At 45.1% G+C, this 21,454-nt stretch overlaps 1 protein-coding gene across 2 annotated transcripts in view; it reads right to left on the reverse strand.

The window, feature by feature from the left end:
• Nucleotides 1-19,793, reverse strand: part of LOC144167318 (xaa-Arg dipeptidase-like) — a 50,016-nt gene extending 30,223 nt beyond the window's left edge. For both annotated transcript variants that reach the window (XM_077696616.1, XM_077696615.1), the window contains exons 1-2: nucleotides 19,670-19,793; nucleotides 16,457-16,695 (exon numbers count right to left, since the gene is read on the reverse strand). In XM_077696616.1, coding sequence (XP_077552742.1) covers nucleotides 16,457-16,664 — 208 coding nt within the window. In that variant the 5' untranslated portion in view covers nucleotides 16,665-16,695; nucleotides 19,670-19,793. The remainder of the gene's footprint in view (nucleotides 1-16,456; nucleotides 16,696-19,669) is intronic.
• Between the last annotated feature and the right edge of the window lie 1,661 nt (nucleotides 19,794-21,454).

Below are 21,454 nucleotides of genomic sequence, written 5' to 3' on the forward strand. Positions count from 1 at the left end.
CACACCAAAACACTCTAAAACAGGCCCAAAAATTACCTAGCAACGAGAAAATGCGCAAAAACACCGTTGTAGTCAGGTTGTGATCAAGTTGTAATACACAGTGACTGCATCGAACTACGCTAGATGGCGCTACGCGTGAACACGAGATGGCGCCGCGGCGCACCACGTATATAGGACTAAAGCCTCGGCGCAGAGTATCGCAGCAGCAGACGATGCGCGTAACCGGATGTTCTTGCAGACGTCACCAAGAAGCGAGGCATCATGGGCAGTCACGCTTGTGCGGTGCGAGGGCAGGGGACGAAATGAGGGAGAACCGCGGTGCAGGCGAAAATGCCATGTTTTGAGTTGCGATAACCCCACTAATACTCATCACTTCAACAAATTCCTAAAAGAGGTGATTACTAGAACAGTGGTTCTCAGCCAAGACTGCTCCAGGGACCCCTCTTGGCTCGCGAAAGTGCTGGGGGACCCTACAATGGAGCACATGTTGATCGGTGTCATAATGTCAAACAATTTGTACTCGAATCTAAAAGACTTCTAATCACGTGTAGGCTAGGTGGTGAGAGTGGGATCCTTATCAGAAACTATCTGCAAGCCTTAGAACAAAAGAGAAAGTACAGAAGGGGTGAAATGACCAGGTCTAGGAAAAAAAGAAAAAGAAAGGGGAAGAAAATAAAGAAAAAAATTAGGGATGGAAAGTACACAAACCCACACAAAAAAGAAAGAGTGATAACCCGACAGTTGAAAAGGCACGTGTCGCCTAGGGCAATAACCCTGGAAGAGGCTTGCCCTGAAACTCAAAAACGAAAAGATAAAGCTATAGTGACACCCGGGCAGAAGACAAAGCGAAGAAAAAAACAAAACAAAAAAGGAATAAGAGAAATAAATTGGAATTCCAAAAGCAAAGGTTGGGGGATGTGGGCGCGGACCGCATAAGCGCAGGTGTCACAAACTAGCTTGTACCGCGCTCGTGATTTGTTGCGTCCTCCTCTTATTCGCGTGAACAATCCGTACATCGCCGTGAGTGTTAAGAAAAGCGCCGTATTATTTCCGGCACAATTGGTGCAGCCGTTATTGACCGTCGCGTTCCTCGCATGGCTCTTCTGTTACATGCTGATACTTCTACGCGTGTCCTATTGTTTTATTGTCCGGTCCCGCGCATCAAAAGGAGAGGCAAAACTTGCCCATGTATAGTACTCTATACACCATTTTCCATAAGCAGCCGGGAAAGGAGGAAAATACTCTCAAACCAGTTCTCTTCGGCGGCCGACCAGTGTTGCCTGTGCGCGCTGGGCTGCTTAGATCGCTCGGCGCGGTATGCTCCGCTGCGTATACAGGGGGTATTTCGCACCGAGTGCTTAGTTTTTGCGGAACTTTCAACTGTTTTAGCCAATGCTGCGATGCCGTTCAAGGCGCAAACGTCACTTGGTCAGCAGAGCGCGGTGGTGGGTTATTGAACAACCAGAGAAAGCGAGAAACAGTCGCTGACAGCACGCATGTGCACGACACTGCCGGCCAAAGTAAAACGCTTACTGCGTAATAGTCTTATATACTCACAGCCAAATGTAAACTCTAAGCCCGGTTTATATGGTCATACTCGTCAACTTTGTTGAACAAGAACAAGGCATTACGCAAATATAAGACAGGAAATTAGTACACAAGGGATATTTACAGTGTTCCTTTATTAACGAATTCCTGGGTGCTTGGTTTTTCGATAGCAAATGATATTCTACATTTACTGCAGAAAACGGCCGCCTCCTGGCGGCATATGAAAAATCACGCGGCAAAAGCAACGAAAGGTTCCACTAGCTAGGCTCCACGTTCTGCTTGGAACGCACGTGGAGCACGGCCACGCGGTTCTATAAACCTTGTAGTCGGCCGCCTCCATTCACGCGAGGTTTGTGTGTGAGGCGTTTGAATATTCTTGCGTCTGGTATGTTTTTTTAAGGATGCGGGTGAAAATTAGTGCATAGTTTATTTGATTCTCGCCTGTCTCCGAACAGTATCACTCACATTCTGACTGATTTTTGTAAGGACATACCTACGCGTGTTGTCCTCTTTGCAATTTTTTTTCAATTACATACTAATAATATGATAGCAATGTATTGTGAGCTAGAATTTTTCCGGCACCCATAAAAACCTATCGCCTGTCCCTTGGCGCTTTATTAGGCGCTATTCAATATTGTTATAATATTACTACTACCATGTCCTATAATATCGTCATCATCATAATCACTCCAAAACTTTACGGCATTCCGTAAGTGCCCCATTTAACCAACCAACCAATTAACCAACATCCTGATTAACCAACATTCGAGTCAGATGTTCGCCCTTGTCGCAGGCAACCCATTCCTCTGAGATTGATTCAATGTTTTTGTCGCGGAAGCTACCGCGAGTCACGGCCCAGAGCCGCAGACGGAGCGATACGTGTTTCTTTATTGGCTGTCCTCGAACGACTCCCGATGATGATCCTGGCGCGTGCTCACGTCCGCTTCGTCCTTCTTTTCTACATCCTCCCCCGGTCCCAAGATGATTATGCGGCTGATTCTAACAGGTAAAGTTTTTGCACTGGACGGTTTATCACGTGACCCGTTGCTGTCCGCACCGAGCACGCTCTAGCACACGCCGTCGACGCCGTGGTGCAGCATTGTCACTCGTCCCAGTTTCCACTGCATTGGCGGAGCGTTGTCGTCATACAGTATTACGACGTCGCCCACCTTCAGCTGCGGTGAAGTAGCCTGGGGACAGCTGTGAGCCGAACGCAGTAACAGCAAGTATGCGTTCCTCCATCTGCGCCACAACTCAGCCGTCAGCCTTTGATGGTAGCGTGCTCGTCGCCGTAGGTCAGCTGGGGTTGACGACGTCTCGGTCACCGCTAACTCTTGGGGCATGCAGAGCGCACGCCTACCTGTCAGGAAGTGGGAAGGCGTAAGTGGCACTCCTTCATCGGGGTGGTCTTCGACGTAGGTTAGAGGTAGGCTATTAATAACAGCTTCCACTTCGCAAAGGGTAGCGTTGTCGCATTTCTATGCGACAAGCGATGCGGCATTCCTATGGGACGGGCTGATATAGGAGAGCTTTCGGCCCGAAAATATAGTCTGTCAGCACGTGGAATCAACTGGCTGAAATTCTTCTTCACGAGGACGGAGTTTCTGAGGCTGAATGCTGGTAAGTTAGGCTTGAACGCTCTAGGTACGGCGACGTTACGTCCTTCGAGGTAGTCGATCATTACTCGCAAGTCGGGGTCGGCACGCTGCTGGGGCGAGGGCGTGAGTGGCGCTGGTTACGTTTGCCGCCGCTTGACTCCCTCGCGGCGCTAGCGTTCGGGGACTGGTTTCGGGACGGAGCGGGGCGGTCCCCGTAGGCGAGCGCTTGCACTTCGTCGCCGACGGCTATGGCTACATTAGGTGGTGAGCCTGAGCCCCTAATCCCGATGGCGTGCAGGGTGAAACGCCCCAACGCACTAGCGCCTTTCATCGCCCTTACGATCGCTGGTCGAAAGTTTGCGGCGTTGCAGAAGTGCCTGCCCGTTAAAGTGCTAGGGCTGGGAATACAATGCAACAAATGCAACACGCAATATCTCAAAATTAGGCTCCCATGTAAATCAAACGATTGGACGGATTAAACGAATTTCCGGTCGAAATCATGGACTCAAAGGAGAGACTACGGCTCGTACAGACGTTTGTCATCAGGGAAAGCTGCACATGTGTGGAATGTAAACCATCGAGGCCAGCACTTGTTACTTTCAGGTTGCGTATTAGGTTGAGAAGTTCGTCTGGCGTCGAAGGAAACAAGAAAAACGAATGAGGTAGGCGATCTAAGTCCACTTCATTTAATGGAGGCGGGGATGATTCGACGTGAAAGAAAAGGTTCGCAAAATGATTAGCCATATCAATTGGGTCACTATAAGGAACATTGTTGTGAATCACTTCAGTTATGCTATTCCCATGTGTGCTTCTGTTTATAAATGAATTAATAATTTCCCATTTCTTTCGAGTGCTATTACCTGCATTCGTTAGTTTTTGCTCATAATACTTCCTTTTGGGTCCTTTTAACTGCGTGAAAGTCTATTTCAATAAAGTTTTCATAAGAAGGCCGCACTAACTTGAATGTTTCAATTCAGTACGAGCCAAATTTGAACTTATCATCTTAATAATGCTCGAATTAATCGCATATATTTTAATTACTTGTGGCCATTACATTTCCCTAGCTGACATGTAAAACGTGCCATTTAAAAGGACACGGAAGTGGTTTGTAAACATAGCTTCTCGACATTCAAACACGAACAATGAAGCACTTGCATGACGAACCAAAGCTTTGCCACGAAGAAAATATTACAAGTCGTGGCTCTCGCGAACACTGACAGCCCAGTTGCTTCCACTTTTTCCGCTTTCTCTTTCAGTGTTTGCACATGCCCCCTCCAGTAGGGCTCACTGTCGCGGTAGTACTCCAGAGGGGTTCCCAAGTACATTACTGGGGTGGTTACCCAAGTTACATTAGCAAAGATCGCTGGCGTTGACATCCATCCACCGTGCCAAAACCCCAGGCATTTTCCCAAATTTACCATTCTCCCCGTGACCTCCCCAAATTGCTTCACTGTTTCCACGGCGAACATCACGCTTTCTTTGTTCGGCACAAAAACCAACAGTGGTGAAACCAGCAGATCTTTTGGGCTTGGATCTACAAGACATAACTGAAAAGGCTATTGTTAGTACCTCTCCACACAGGGAGCAGCAAAATATTCCCAGAGGGTTCGTCAGTGTTGATCTTTTCCCGCCTCAACAACGTTTTCTAGGGGCGGAATTTGGTCGTGTGAGTTACAGAGGCTTAATTGATTGATTGATTGTAGTGTTTAACGCGCCGACGCAACGCAGGCGATGAGGCGCGCCGTAGTGGAGGGCTCCGGATTAATTTTGACCACCTGGGGATCTTTAACGTGCGCCGAAATCTCGGAGTCTACATGAGCGTCACCTCCAAACGTAAGACCCCTGAACGCTCGGAGCATGCTAATGCTCTTTTCCGTTTGTCCTCTTGCCTCATCAGTGACCACTTTGTAACACCATATTTTCAACGCATTGGCCAGAAGAAGCTTCGCTAGCTAAGCCTCGTTTATCCGTTTAGCGCAATGTGGAACATTGTTGCTTCTCGGTGGTGACGAGCAGATTGGCTGCACTCTTCTGGATGTGTTGAACGGGAGGATACGAGCTGAGAAGGGCGACCTTGAATTTGTAGTTTTGACCGTCAAAAGAGGGGAATTCCTGGATTGAACGGCGACTTTACGAGCGACGGGCGTTGCGCTTGCGGAGACTTTATTTGCAGAACCTCGTTGTATTGCTGTGGGAACCAAGCCTTAATAATACACATCCAGAGGTCAAGTAGTGAATGAGAAAATGTTCACTAGTTGCGCTTGGTGTGACAAGTGTGTGGCGCCCCCCAACTCTGCTAAAACGTCGTTAGAGATGTACAGGGCTGAGAAATTGAACACCGGAAAGGGAAATTTCTACGATAATTCCCAGGGCAGTGCTTTGCTTTTTCAGGCTAGAGAAGGTTGCCTGTGAACTAAGAGTTTTGTGGGGAAGTATTCACAAAATCATGGGGTATGCGTGGTCTGCGGAAAAGAAACAGAAACTGTGCACCAAGAAGCGCCGAAAGGGGCTCCTTACGCCAGATCAACGGGTGGACTTGGAATTTCCGGAAAGTCTCATCTCCACTTGTAGGCCAGTAACACGTCATCGGGGCGAGTGGAGAAACGAGCAGTGGCTCTCCTATTTCATAAAGGATTACGATAGTACGCTACTACTGCGCCACTCTGAAAGGACTTCAGAGAGGAGAGTGGCTCTGCATTTACTTAAATGGCGGACATCTTAAAATTTACAACACTTAATAATATTTTTGTTAATATTCGCACCGATCTGGGTCATTATTTTTGCGGCTTGATCTGCATGACACAAAGCAGGGCGTATTGCTAAAAAGTTCCTTAAACAAAAGCGTTGCGGGAGTCCTTGACTGCATATGCTTCTACCATCCTGAGGCAGACGCTATCAGTATACAAGAGCAGTTATAGGTGTTTTCACACTATGTCCTTTGTAATTGCTCATCTCCAGAGGCAAGCACCCCACGAATAGTTAGAAAGTGCAGGAGTGTCACATGGTTTATGAGAAAACATGTCATTGCCTTTATCTGACCTTCGAGCTCAGCCAAGGTCAAGCCAGCACCTCGTGCGGTTGCGCAGTGAAAGCGTCTAACCATTCGTTCGTTCTAAGGAGGGGAGGCAAATTTTTTTGGTGATTCTGTGTGCGTGAAAACCATTTTTCTCAAAGATGTGAAAATGTCGCGTTTGAATACAGGGGAACCCCGATTTGATGACTTTACGGGACCGTGAAAAATGGTTGTGAAATTATGGCGGCGACATCTAATGCATTTGTTTCGAAGAAATGGGGACAGAGCGTTAATACATAAAGCCCATAATATTCCGTTCGAGCAAACGAACTATTTCACAATTTCTAAGAGAACTTCACATAGGAAATGTTTTTTTTTTTTTCAAGGAGCCTTTGGCTTCGATACGAGAATTCCTTGAAAAACTTTTCCTACGCTGACAAGAGGACCAAGGCCGGTGGTTCTGCCATCGGTTGGTTGACAAGTTCCTGGCAAACGCAACCGTGGTCGTTTCAACTGCGTCAAGCGAAGATAAGGCCGTTTTTTCGGCTTTTCCGTGACCATGGCTCCGAAACGTGGGCCGTGGACAAAAACACGTAACATGCCACATGGGTCCCCGTGCGCGATCAACCACTGAAAACCGCTCGAGCATGCAGAAAACATGCCAGAAACCGAACGCGGCAGGGGAAGTCGCCGTCATCATCACATCCCCCGCATCAGGAGAAGCGCACTTGCAGGGCAATTCGGGCGCAGCGTTCGATATATCGAATGTGCCCGTGATCGCGAGTTCGATATACGCGTACAACAGCGCTATACTTTTGCAAGGGATTTCCAAGGGGATGTTTAGACTGTTCGATATAGACAATAATTCGATATATCCGTGTTCGATATATCCGTGTTCAACTGTATATTTACAGTTGAACACGGATATATCGAATTATTGTCTATATCGAACAGTGCAAACATCCCCTTGAAAATCCCATGCAAACGTATAGGGCTGTTGTGCGCGTGTATCGAACTCCTGATCACGGGCAAATTCGATATATCGAATTCCGCGCCGAAGGTTCCCCTGAAAGTTTGCTTCCTCTGATGGGGGGAGTTGATGATAAGATTTGCCGTAAATGTACGTTCGGCGCTGCCTTGTGATTGTTTCGGGGATTGTTGAAGCTTATAAGTGAAAATTAATTCCTGTCTGCGGCGCCAGCTGGCTCCTGAGATGGTAAGAAAAGAAAGAAACAATTTGTCTTTACTAGCGGCCGCAGTTTGGAAGAAAAGTTGTAGGATGCGACATGAGCTTTCAATATGTTTTATTCCCTGCTACGAAAAGCGGAGAGGGGAATGTTGCCCAGCACAGGTATACCACCTGTAACAGAAAAAATAAGTATTTGCGCCTAATAGGTTTTTGTGTGCCTACCCTAAGACCAGCGCTAGTATTAAACGAAGAGAGAAAAAAGGGAGAATGACTGTGTCAGCGATACGTCGATTGTTCTGCACAACAGGGAGATGATGTTTATCGATGAGCGTTTGTGAAAATGCTCACCACATGTTCTTGATGTGTTATGTTTTGCGCTTTGTTTTGTTTTTCGCGCGCGCGCAGTGATAAGATCTACAAGTGCAGTATACTCTCGTTAAACTGGACCTAAAATAACCCCCAAAATCTCCCAGCTTTTAACAAGAGTTTTGTTGAACAACAAGAACGCACTTAGCTGAAAGGGCTTTTTTTCAGAGATCAGCGTGCACACTTGTTGCTGTTTTTGTTTAAATGGCAATTCCGTTTAGGCGTGTTTGTTTACGATGTTCCACTGTTACGGCTCTTTATATTTCTCGCCCATTCATCCAAACTAAGCGGCCAAAAACAAAACGAATTAAGGAAGCCACAATCCCAGTTATGTGCAACGTAATGTGAACCGTTCAAAGCTTAGTACAAGAATGCCGCTATAAATCATGGATCGGGTCAACGTCCCGAGAGAACCAAAGTCTGTCGCAGACGCTACGCGAGGTCCCAGAGGGGTCGTTAGTAAAATGCCTCTCGGAGTGGTTGCACGAAATAAACAAGGTTTTTTTTAGCGGCATAAATTCAAGAAGTGAGCTTTTAAAATACAGACTCAACGCATACAAATTTTGTTTTCAAATCTCTATGAACACAGACTTCGTAAACGGGCTTTCTGCTACGCGACTTGCCATGGAAAATAAAGCTAATGTTTATCGCAACAACCACTTCAGTGTTATTTACAGAATACTTTGACAACGCTAGAAGGTGTGCTCAACACTGGCTATGTCGTCTCCTGCGCGCTATCACAAAGGCTGCACACACTGGCGGTGCTTTACGGCCTCTTCCCTTTTGTTTCGCCGAGAGTCCCCCCAGTGAGTGGGACATCAAACTTTGGGAAGTCCGGCCTTATTCTCCTCCGGGTAGATGATGCGAAATATTCTTTTTAAAAACACGTATCCAAAAAAAGAAGCAGACATGAAATACGCTTGTAATATCCAAGGAAACAAAGAAAAAAAATTTCGGAGGGAAGCAGGGTTCGTACATCTTAACTGTGCGGTTGGGTGGCAAGATGTGGAAAGTGAAAATAATAGCATTATAATAGAGCACACGCTACAGAATACCATTATTGCTCTGCTTCAATCTGCTGGAGCTGTCACGAATTCCTCTAAAAAAAATCTCGACTATAAATACAACTGGAAAACATCAAGGAAAAAAATTCGAAAAAAAAATGACGCAAGCGTTTTTTAAAACTCACAATCCTTCCTCTGCTGTCACGCCGTTCCGGTGTTCTGAGGCATCACAGTCCTGATTGTACAAGGAGTTGTGATTACGTGGCTGAGAGTAAAAACAGTTCAATCTCTTGCGAAATGTACAGATACCATTTTTCTTCCTCTAGGAGCCTTGAGAATTGGCCTAGAAGACAAACTCTGATCTCAGTTTAACTTTGATCGCACAGTCCTGTTCCTTGGCAGAGGCTTTGGTCAGTGGCTGCCGGCCTTACATAGAAGACCTTGCGACGTAATAAAGACCCAGCGATAGACTGGCAGAGGAGTCACCACTGCTTCATCAGTATCCTTTATTATCTAGTTCATTTGTTTGAAGTTTCCCTTAAAATTGGCAGCCTTTTTAATAACCCTCACTTGTATTTTGTCGTCGTGGCCCCTTCTACTCTACCCACTGTGGGAGCTCAGTGGCTAAGGTGTTGCATGTTCAGTTCCCAGTTGCACTGGCTGCTTTTGCAATGTAGATAGAAAGAAAAAGAGCCAGTGTGTATCAGATTTCGGCACATGTTGAAGTTCTAGGGATGGTCCAGTATGTTCTTAACTTGAGGCCCTAAAAAAATAAAAAATATCAAGCAGGTAAAATATTTAGCCTTGAAAGCTGTATTGCAAAACGTACCAAAAAGGATATGAAAATTGTACCATCAGTGAACGCCCACTGTAACAAATGTTATACATGAAAATCTGAAGCATCGCTAAAATGTGGGCAGTCCTCAAACATGACAACCAAGAAAATAGGGGAACATTTTGACAAGATATGAAGGCATTTTCTGAAGAAGATGGCCAAATTTGGATGGAAGAGTAAAATATTGTTTTTTGAGTAAAATAATCTCGGTGGGATGCCACTATGCGAGTTCCCAACGCCGCTTTCCACAATAAGCTGGCATGCGAGAGGATATGCCAAGGCTGCTGCTGCTGCCCAGCTACGCGCCTATTAAAAAGCACGCACAGGAAACGCCCGCAAAACGCGTTTCCTACAGCAGCAGAAGCTTTGATCAACGTTACTGTGGAATACGAATGCAATGGCTCCATTCCTCTTCTCGAAACGCTCGCAAAACGCGTTTCCTACAGCATCAGAAGCTTTGATCAACGTTACTGTGGACTACGAATCCAATGGCTCCATTCCTCTTCTGGAAACGCTCGCAAAACGCGTTTCCTACAGCATCAGAAGCTTTGATCAACGTTACTGTGGAATATGAATCCAATGGCTCCATTCCTCTTCTGGAAACGCTCGCAAAACGTGTTTCCTACAGCATCAGAAGCTTCGATCAACTTTACTGTGGAATACGAATCCAATGGCTCCATTCCTCTTCTTCGGAAGCTGTGCAAGGGAGAGGTCAACTTGATGTAGTCTACTTTGATTTAAGCAAGGCTTTTGATGACGTCTGCCACGAGCTCTTAGCCAAAAAACTATCTGAGCTTGATATACAACCATCCCTGATATCTCTTATATGCAATTATCTATGTGATAGGTCATGTTTCGTGCATGTAAATGGACAGTCTTCTCTTTCCTATGAGGTCACCAGTGGTGTCCCTCAGGGCTCAGTTCTGGGGCCACTTCTCTTCTCAATCTTTATAAATGATGTCGCGACAATATTTAATGATTGTAATTTTCTTTTATATGCCGATGATGTAAAAATATTTAAATCTGTTTCCAACTCTGCCTAACTTAGCCTGGCCAGGAATAAAAAGTGTTTCTCTCTCTCTCTGGCGGCAGTGCGTCATATTCGACTAGACATAGTGCACTTCCAGCGAAACAAGAGCGGAACGTACACAGGAGCGGTGAGAACATGGTGAGCACTGAGCCGAAGGCAGTCCCTGAGTCGCGAGCCATTATGAGAGAGGCTGGCTTGCACTGACTATGGGCTTGTTATGTGAGCACATATGGGGCTGTGCTCATTGCGGTGCCCGCTAGCTGCTGTGCCCTGTGCAAGCGGTCCATTAGCGAGAGTACGTATTCTACAACCATTGGGTCTTCGCCCCTCCCTTCCCACGATTCCCGGAGGATGCGGAGGGGGGAACGTAACGAGCGCCCGTAAACAAGTTCCGCTGGCGTGAACCCGGTCGTCTCGTGAGGAGCCGTTCTCAAAGCAAACATCGCGGCCGGCAAACACAGCTCCCAGTCAGTCTTTCGTTCGTAGCACATGGCTCTGAGAACGCGCTTCATTACTGAGTGAAGCTTCTCGACAGAGTTCGACTGAGGATGGTACACGGAACTATGAATGAGTTTTACTCCGCACTTCTCGAGAAACGTCGTCGTTAGTGCGCTCGTAAAAACTGTGCCCTGGTCCGACTGTATCTCCGCCGGGAAGCCGACCCTCGCGAACACTGACAGTAGGGCGTTCACAATTTCCACTGAGCTCAACTCCTTCAAGGGTACGGCCTCGGGGAACTTAGTAGCAGGACAGAGCACTGTCAAGATGTGACATTCTCACAACGAAGAGAAGTTTGCACGCGATGTAAGCATTCTGCGTTCACTCCAAATGCAGAGCAAAATGAGTTCGAGTGGTTGCGTTAACGAACTCCGTGCCGAACATGAACCATCGCTTGATCCGCGATTTTTCTTGCCATGAATGACGATTATCTGGCCAAAAGCACACGCAAAAAAAAAAAAAGCTGCGCAAAAAAAGACGCCCTTTTAACGAAAAAAGATACATGGAAAAAGACGCAGTTTAGGTATATTTATTGTATGCCTTAGTTCTGCAATTAGCGCAATAAATGATTATTGAGCATTTTCAGTGCATAATTGAGGAGGTAGAACGATGGGGAGGAGGGGGTAGCACGACGAGCGCTACTGAAACTGTCGAACATCGAAATTAGCGTACACGTCACCCGAAAAAGGTGCCCGCACAAATTCGTGATATGAAATGCGGTTTTGCTGACGTTCCGAGTGCACACGAAGAGTTCTCGCCCCTGTAGGTAGTTTGTTATCCACGCATAAAGTTTTCCCCCGAAGCCAAGAGCAGCAAGAGATGCTAGGATTGCATCATGGAAAACGGAATCGAATGCCGATTTTATGTCCAAGAATACTGCAATGAGCACAACAGACAACAATAATCACGGTACCGAATTCATTTTGCCTCGTCCACACATGCATGGAAGACACTCGACAGTAAAATTCAGATAGCCTTTCGTGGGAATATTTGGACAATGCTTGCAAATAATAAACATAACATTGACAGTAAAGATATGCAGTATGAATGGGATTTTTTTTTCCAGCCAAACCAACACGCATCTACCAGATTGGTATTCCGTAGAAACCTTCAAACCTTCACTTTGACGGATCATTTATGTGCCGTCGAAAATCACGGTTGTGCCGTCATCCCTTCTTTTCCTTTTAACGTAAATCATTGTTTTTCCGGAAATGTACACAGGTCATAGAATTCAAGTAGGCGAAAATTTATACAATGTGTTTTCATTTTCCTGAAAGAAGGCGTTGGCAGGGAACGGTGGAGGAGGGGGGACTGCCTTCATTTATACTTAACTTCAGAAATTACAATAAATGTGGGTGTTTCGGGCTAGCCTATATGTGACACTATTTAAAACATAATTTGTGTGTTCCTTCCCAATGGGAACTATGTGAGTAACCCGTGTGAGTACTCTATGTCCCAAGTGTTCAAAGTGCCATTTGACCATTATCCTTGAAGTAAACGACTCGTCTGGGAGGGAAACTTTATTATTTCCTTTTTTTATATTTACGTCGGGCACCCTTGCAAAACATCTTATCACTTGCTTCTGAAGCTGTTGTAAAAGCGAATGGTGTGTTCGTATGTATTTTCTTATGCCTCACGCTCACGAACAGTCAGTTTTGAATACCAACGCAAAGTATAACATCTCTATCAAAGCTGAATATGTGTAGGATCCGAGAAAGAATTTAGCGGGTGCCACGAAGGAACCCGTGAGTAAACGTAGATAACGTAATTCCTAAAACCTCTTGAAAAAGGTCTTAAAACTCCATGAAAAGAAGTTGTATAGACGGCGGGTATCATTATTGAGCTGTGCTCCATCAAAACAAATAACCAATATTGGAGCAATACTGAATTCTGTAGTGTATGTCTTAACACTGAATGCTGCGTGCATGATATAATACTGCCTCTTGAGATGGAACTCCACTGACGTAGACGTAACCTTAATCACTAACTGGACCTCCCTTTCTGTGGCCTTTCGAAGTTTTGACTATTTAAATGGTACTGAAATTGTCGACTCGGGTCCAATTCCAATACAGAGAGTTTTAGTTGACCGTTTTTAACAATAAGCTGCGCTCCCGACGGCCCGCTCAACACAACCGGAGCGTCAGCAGCACAAAGGCTTTCAGCTAACCGATAACCGTTTCTCCCTGGACAGGGAATAATTCGCGACACAGTTCTGTAGGTGTAAACCAAAACTTCATCCAAAAGTAAATATAAGAATTTCTATTTTGGTGTCTCAAACAAAGCAAAATACCGTATTCATTGCATTGCTTCACCTTTTTTATACAATATAGTCTTTGACACAATAAACTCGTCTTAAATAATTTAAAAGAAGCCGTTCAACTTTCGAATACGCAATGCAAGGCTCTGTCTGGGCGCTGCGTAAAAGTACGCTCGCGCTTCGGTCGACGTTTATTCGCTTCCGTTCTAAGCCTTGTTGAGGTGTGTGACCCCTTTTCCTATTCGGAAACGCTGTCACAGATTCGTGGGTCATGCTTCAACTGAGCAAATCTGAAACTTCGCAGTAGCGCGCTCGCCTCGCTGGTGGCAGTCATCTGGAAATACCGCACGAATGTCTGAGCTAGCTAATAGGAAATTTGCTTCGCAAAACATTCAACAGATGGCACAATCATTACCATATCGCGACAGAAAAAATTTAGCGTTGCACGCTGTTACAAGTTAAACTAACAGATGGCGCCCAGTTGTTACGCCAAATGCACCGAAGCGACTAAAACCCGAATATCAATCACGAGAATTTCAACTTCCCACCGCTTGTCGACGGAAACGAAGGGAGGCCGACCAGACACGGCGGCGGCCACTGATTGACAGCGGCTTTTGAGCGGCGTTGAGTGTTGTTGCCCCAAAAGGGATTAAGGAGCCGCCGGTATTCCCCCGGCCTGAGCAACTGAACGCGCGTGCGCGTGAAAGCCCAGACGGCGACGACCGGACAATGGGACCCCGTGGCGGCGGCAGCACAGCGAAGAAGGCAGTGGCAATGGTCAAGCCATTAACCCGTCCCGGAGTGATTCCACGAACCTTGTTAGCTCCCTGGGAAGTATGTGTGAGAACCCCACCGTGGGAACGCAGCGCGCGGCGGACACCAAAAAGATACTCGGCCAATTTTTTTTTCTTTTTGTGCTTGTGTGCATGTGGCTGACAGTTGCACTGTTCATGTACTTGTTTACATTTTGCAGGAGTTCGTTGCGCGCTTTTTGGGTGATTGCTTTGCGTCTTCTGTTTATGCCGTGCTAAGAATCGAATTAATAGCTACACGTTGTACTAGGTCCGTTCAGAAATATTCCAAAGGAGAACCACGGAGAGAACCAGTTGTGGAGGAGCGAATCATTCCTAAAACGGCTCCTCAGACCGGAATACGGACGATATACGAATATCCCATTCAGGTGATTCTCCGCCGAGGGAAGAATATAAGCTGCAAGGATAGAGAACAGTGCTATGAAATGTGCCCTCGGGAACTTTTTAATCTCCTTTTTCTTCGTAGGCCACTGGCCCCGCCGGGAAGGAATTGTAATTCCGAAAGCTTCTCGAGTGCGCTAATCCCCCGACGTGTTGTCAGAAGCCCACTCGAAAGCCGGCGCTCAACTAATAATAGCTTGTTCTGTTTGGTATATTTCAGAAACAATGATTTCTTCTATGGTTTGAGCATTGTTGGACAAATACACTGGCACATTGGAGTCCAGCATGATGATACCATTGCCCACTGTGCGTATAAAGATAAAGGAGCATTTAAAAAGTTGGAATGCAAAATAAATGTTCTGAGCTATGTCGGCAGTCCATGCGTGTTTTGTCCTCCATTGCAGTTTGTACAGAGTGATTTTGATATGATTGGTAGCAGAATATCTGACACTGAATTTGCTCACCACTGGCTGCACTAGAAGAAATCGCAAACATGATAATACATAACTAGTATACTGTGAATCTCTCTGAACACTGAGCTAGAAATAATTCTCAAAAGGAAAAAAAAAGAGTAAAGAAAGAAAGGGAAATTAAAGGGAGTTAAAGCCGAGTGCCACAAGGCACCACCTAAATGCAATTTATATGGTGGTGGGGTGTGGATACGCTCTTAGAAAACAACTCACGCCTAACCACACATGCCTCACTCTGGTGGTGTAGGTTTCAAGGGCAGAATGACGAAACAGCACTGTGCCCCTTTCTAGTCCTAAGCTTGCAGTACTCACTTTCAATGCAAGGACGCAGAGCATGGTAATATTACGAGTAGGAATACGGAAATCACAAAGCAGGGCAAAATACCAACAAAGTACGTAACCCCAGTACACACCACTGCGCCAGACGTGCCTGTGTTTGGTGTCCAGTTTTAATTTTGCGTTGTGTTTTCATTTGGAAGGGCGAACAACTCTAATCTTTTCATTTTTTGGCATTGGCGACGTTATGTTTTACCGCACAAGTTAGTACATCTCTCTTTTTCTTCGATTGCTATTTTGAAAATTCACGGTTGATGCTCCTACAAATGTGGTGTAATGACACTAAAATTAGTATAACTCCAAATACCCTCAAATGTTTTGTTGATAACGATGCCCTTTTCAGGAATTCTTTATACGCAGTTATATATGAGGCACGAACGTCATGCGGGGCAATGAAAGCAGCCAACGACTTCTTGTATTCAATATACTTGTGCTTGGATCTTGTATCTTATACAGTCCTGGGCTTTCTCTTTACAGTAGAGACTGGTCAATAGTTCCGCCTATTTTTAACTACCCAGTTTCCACTTCTGGACACCACTCACGTCATATGCTCGCCATTCGTATCCTTTGTAATTGCAGTATACATCGTTTTTTTGCCTGTAACTATGAATCTCTTGTGGTGCCGTAACCGTAAATTGCACGTAAAATTAAACCCCTAAATTGTTCTACAATTTTTTCGCTTAGTTACCGGTCATGATATCGCTTGCTCTGTGAAAATGGCGATCTTTGAGGCCACCAACACATCTCGAGGGTAACTGTTAGATAAGCATACTGTCGTGATCAATCTTTTTTTTTTCATTTTCGTCATCTGTAGCCCTGTCAAACAGGTTCCGGGAATTCATTGTGTAATTTCATTGTTATCACGATAAAGTGCTGTGGATACTGTATGGCATAGAAGTTATCGCGAGATTGTATGGGATAAATAGATGCACACGCAAAACACTCTTCGTTATTCTCTCCTTCAACACAACAATGCAAACTCCACCATCCGCACTTTCCAAATCTCGTGTAAACCACCTACAAGTGCCGAAGTGTGCACGGCATTTTTTCAGGTCTTTTTCATCCAGCTTGGGATACCATCAAGTCACTGTATTTATCAATGTCTAAAAACGTTCTTACCTCCATACTCTGCTCGGAAAGCGGTCTGTAGGATGTAGTGGCGCTGGACGGCGAAGCCCTCGTCTTCGAGGAACCTACAGATGCAGTCATGGGCCTTGTGCTCTTCAAAACGAGTTTCGGGATTCTTCCATAGGAATTGGTTCACGGCGTGTAGCTCGTCTCTCCTGGATGCCACCGCTTCGTCCACAATTTTTCGGCGGGGGTCCATTTGATGCGAAATCAAGATTGACCCGCAACGCCTGGTGATATGATTGGACGAAAAATTTGTTCCTTGCTCTACTAGGCAGTGGTCGACGAAGTGCTGCTCACATGTTAAACGCTACAAAAAAGAAATAAACCAATATTATAACGACATAGCACTTTATGGCAAAGTGAGTGCGAAGGCATCAGTATTCAATTGCCACGCATGCTGTATCTTTGTCGCGGGCAAATATTATCCGTTTTCTGTGCTCAAGAACAGTCACAGATTCTTAGGGGTAAACATTCTGTGCTTCCAGATATAAGAACATTGAGCGTTCCGAAGTAAACGTACACTTTACGAAGTCACGTAAACGTTCAGGCCTCCTTATCCGCAAATACAGCTAAACCTCAATGTACCGTAGTTGATGAAAGCTCCCAATTTTTCGTTACATGCAGGTTTTTGTCACATGCGGGTTTCGAGCTAACGTTTGTGGTAATTAGTGTAGAAGCGAAGCCAAAATGCTAGATAGCGATGAAGGTGAACACACACTTCAACGATTTATTTCACAGTGAGATACTGCGGAATTGCGACTTTTGCTTTTACACTAGCTTAGGCACTACACGACGCTCCAAAGAAGCACGGGGACCTGCTTCCGTATTCACAGACGCAAGGTAAGTATCATATGTCAATTTCGTCCCTTTTCGGTGCCTCAACGCATTTCAAGAACTAAACGCGTGGAGAAAAATGCTCTTTGAGAAACTTGATGCTCTTTTTAGCTCTAAAAAGTGTTCAGTGCCTGCTGTATCTCAGCTGCTGTATCTCAGTTGCTGTATCTCAGTGCTGTATCTCAGTGCTGTATCTCAGCCTGCTGTATCTCAGCCTGCTGTATCTCAGCTGAAATACTGTACCGGGCGGCGCCATTCTTCTTTCTCGCCGGCGCAGACAGCGTTGAAACTTGTGACCACGCCTTGATAAGACAAAACTTTTCGTTTTCTGACAGCATAACTTATCACCGACAATTCGATACCACAGATATCAGTGGCGACGCGCGACTACGCGCCTGCAGGCAGACCTAGCCGCTCCAAACTAGTCTGGAACCGACACCGCACTCCCACGTGGAAACGCACGGTTGTTCGCGGTGCGGGCGAAGAAAAAGTGAAGTTTAGTTACTCTTGATTGATTGCAGGGTTTAACGCGCCGACGCAACGGAGGTGATGAGGCGCGGCGTAGTGGAGGGCTCCGGAATAATTTTGGCCATCCGAGGATCTTTAACGTGCGCCGAAATCTCGTACCCACGGGCGATTTTGCTTTTTACCTCCACAAAGTTTACTTACCCTTGCCACATGGTGTGGCGTCACGCTACCCAAGAAAAACCAGAAGTTAGCCACGGAATGGCTGTAACCGCTCCGTTAGTCATTATCATCCTGACGAATTTTATATTTATGCTATTCGAGTCGTTTTTGAAGCGGCTGGCTAAATTCAATAGTGCTGGTATTAGCTAAAGTAGCGCTTTTCTCGTGCCGATTTTTGTTAATGTGCAAAAGAATGACCGACCAGACGAGAGACTTCGTTACATCAAGGTTTACCGCCGCTACAGCTTCGTTACATAGAGCTCACAAACACATGGGCTTCAACAGGTGTGGCAATGGGAGCTTTAAAACTTCATTAATCCAGGCATTCGTCAAATAGAGGTTCGTTGCAGCCAGGCTTGCCTGTACAGTTAAAAATGAATGTAAGGAACTTGATAAAATGAAGCAGAAACTACATCAAAACGCTAGACATCAGGTATACTGAACTTTACCTTGAGGAATTTTTTTCACAGTGAGAAAATGCGTGCTTGGCGCCTTCTGCTTACCCACGAAGTTAGACAGTTCACGGCACTCCAAAGAATCAAGGTCACTTACTCCGGTATTCGCAAACGTAACCTAATTATCACTTTTTCCTTTTGACACTCTTCGGTGCCTCAACAGCTTTTCGCGAAGGTGATAACCTTTGCCGTAATAAAACGTTTTGTCAGGGTGCAAGCTCGGATAGTGTACCGGGCGACAACGTTCATCGTTCTCGCCGGCGAAGACGGAACCTGAAATTGCGAGCTTGTTTTTAAACGATAACACTTTTTGTTTCCTGGCGGGAGAACTCATCACCGACGAACCGTCACCTCAGAAAGAAGTGGAGACGCGCGACACACAGACACGCAGGCCTAGCACCTAACCGAAACCGCGCTCTAACTGGAAACGCACGGTATAGTTTTCGGTGCAGGCAACATTCGCTAAATTATTCCATATCTGTGGCCGTTTTTTCAGAAAAAGTGAAAAAAAAACAATGGCTCATCAGCGTAGCCAATTCGTTACATCAAGCTTAACCGTCGCCTTGCTTTCGTTACATAGTGGTCACAAACACATCGGTTTCAATGAGGCTGGCAATAGGGAATTGAAAAACTTCGTTAAATCCAGGAATTCGTTACACAAAGGTTTGTTACATAAGCATTGATAGCATTTTTAGCTGTGTAAAATCACCATAAATATCAGGTAAATCTTTCGAAGAGGTGACACTTGTCTGGCTTATTTTCCCATGGGAAATAAAATTACCGCCTGTAGCACATTTGAAGGCTGTTTCGATGCAAGTATAAAATTTGTCGCAACGTACGCTGCTGAAGTAAATATCAGTTAGAGTGTATATGCCTAAATGGTAATATTTGACGCATCCATGTATAACTAAATGACAATGTCCAGTTCCTAGCTGAGGAGCCTAAATCTGTGATTTTTGTGACTGAAGTTCCGGTCTTTTGTGAGAACACTATTTTATATGCCGCTTTTGTGAGCAGTGGCCGTAGGTAATATTAACAGTTAACACTGACTGTAGTTAATGTCGAGTAACTTTTGGTACGGGTAATCGGCGGTTTCTGAGGCCCGAATGAGAAAGGTATTAACATGTCCCAAATAACAGCACAGTGCCATGGCTTAACCGGTTAAAAAGTTCAACTAAAGTATGAATTGTTGGATATTTTAATACGCGGATATAAACACACGTACCTTTTGTGGTCTTCCGGTGACTATGTTGTGGCTTTGTAAAGGAAAGCTGCTAGGCATGTGCCAACTGAAACGTCCGTGCCCCTCAAATAAACAGTAAAGTTTCCGTCGACACGTGGGCTTTGTCAGTGGCGGAGTCCACAAAACCCGAGACACCCCAGCCCTAACTGATAAGAAGGGCAATGATAAGCAAAACGCCTGCTTGGCCTTCCTGTTTTCCTGAGTTTACTAACTCTTCTCTTGTTTTTTTTTTAATCCGCTTTGGCACTTAAACCCAATAGGACGAGATATCGTGTCATTTACGCGAACTCCAGAAAAAAGCTTGCTCTTTTATTGGGCACAATAAAAATAAAACATGATGGGCAAACGTCAACCATAAACGCCCCTCTATCCAAAAGATAAGAGCAGCTTGCATTGCATTTAGGTCACCGGAGAAAATGCTTTTCCTATCATTTTATGGTTCTCAAGCATCTTAATACGTTCCGTTACTGTTTATACGTAAAAGCCTTCCCAAACATAAGCTGACCCTACTAGCATAAAACACCATACTGTAATTGCACGATTCTAACACAGAAGTTTGCCTGCTAAAAGTATCCTTAAAATTTGCGAGCACGTTAAAATGGGGCTCAAAACTGAATTCGGCTTTATATTTTCCCTGCTTTAGTTTTAATTTCAGGAGGACCTGGATGAGCAAGGTTATTAAGCGTAAGGAATTCGTGCGGTCGCAGTTGCGTACGTAGAATAAAATGTCTTCTGCCAGGTACTTGGCGCCATATCTTTTACACCTGAGTGATAGAATCGGCGTGAAATTAAGTTTTCAAATTTTCTTAAGCATTATTACCTGCGTGTTCATCGGGGATGCGGTAGAATTGTGCAAATACGTTAGTCATTTTTTCTTTACTTGGCTTTGATTAGAAAACTTTCGCTACCAATTGGACATCGATGTAGTGCCATACGAACCATATGAGTACAACAAACGTTTCCAGTCCGTAATATTCACTTCTGGATCCTGCATAATGCCCAGCACATTACAGACTGAAAAAAAGGGGATATGTGTGAGTCAACAGGATCGCTTTTTACTTTAATAAGGATTTGTTTCGATTTACACGTAAATATGTAACGTCCTGTTTCTATGACCATTTGGCGCAATACCTGTAGAGTTTAACTCAGACACTACATTCCAAGATGTCAAGCTGAAACGACTAAATTTAAAAGGCGCATCATAGAGGGAGTAAATGATTAGGCATCCTTTCCGCACTCACTATTAGCACTAAAGTTTCTTCAAGTGCAAGTTTTGTTAGTCAGGCCCACTACTAGGCGTAGCACAAAAACACTTAGATATGGACGGTAGGCAGTTTGTCTGAACAAAACAAAAAAGAAGACAGAAATATAGGTTATTATTTTCTTTATTTTGGTCGAAAGGGAAAAAGAATTGCTGCGTGTCGTCGATAAGCTTCTAAGGTTAAAATCTGATGCGTTGGGCGGTGTGTGATGAAATTCGGACTCTAATAATGGGGATCAATACACCGAAGCTACACCTGGTCTATGTGGCACGCTGTTGTGCAGGGCTCCGGCTAATTTTGACCTTCTGGGGATCTTTCATCATCATCATCATCATCATCATCATCATCATCATCATCATCATCATCACCAGCCTATCTACGCCCACTGCAGGGCAAAGGCCTCTCCCATTATTCTGCAATTACCTCGGTCCTGTGCCAACTGTGACCAATTTATCCCCTCAAACTTCTTGATCTCATCTGCTCATCTAACTTTCTGCCGCCCCCT

Source organism: Haemaphysalis longicornis, unplaced genomic scaffold, assembly GCF_048455015.1.
Source record: "Haemaphysalis longicornis isolate Haplotype H1 unplaced genomic scaffold, Haemaphysalis longicornis Haplotype H1 scaffold_2, whole genome shotgun sequence".
Taxonomy (NCBI): Eukaryota; Metazoa; Arthropoda; class Arachnida; order Ixodida; family Ixodidae; genus Haemaphysalis; species Haemaphysalis longicornis.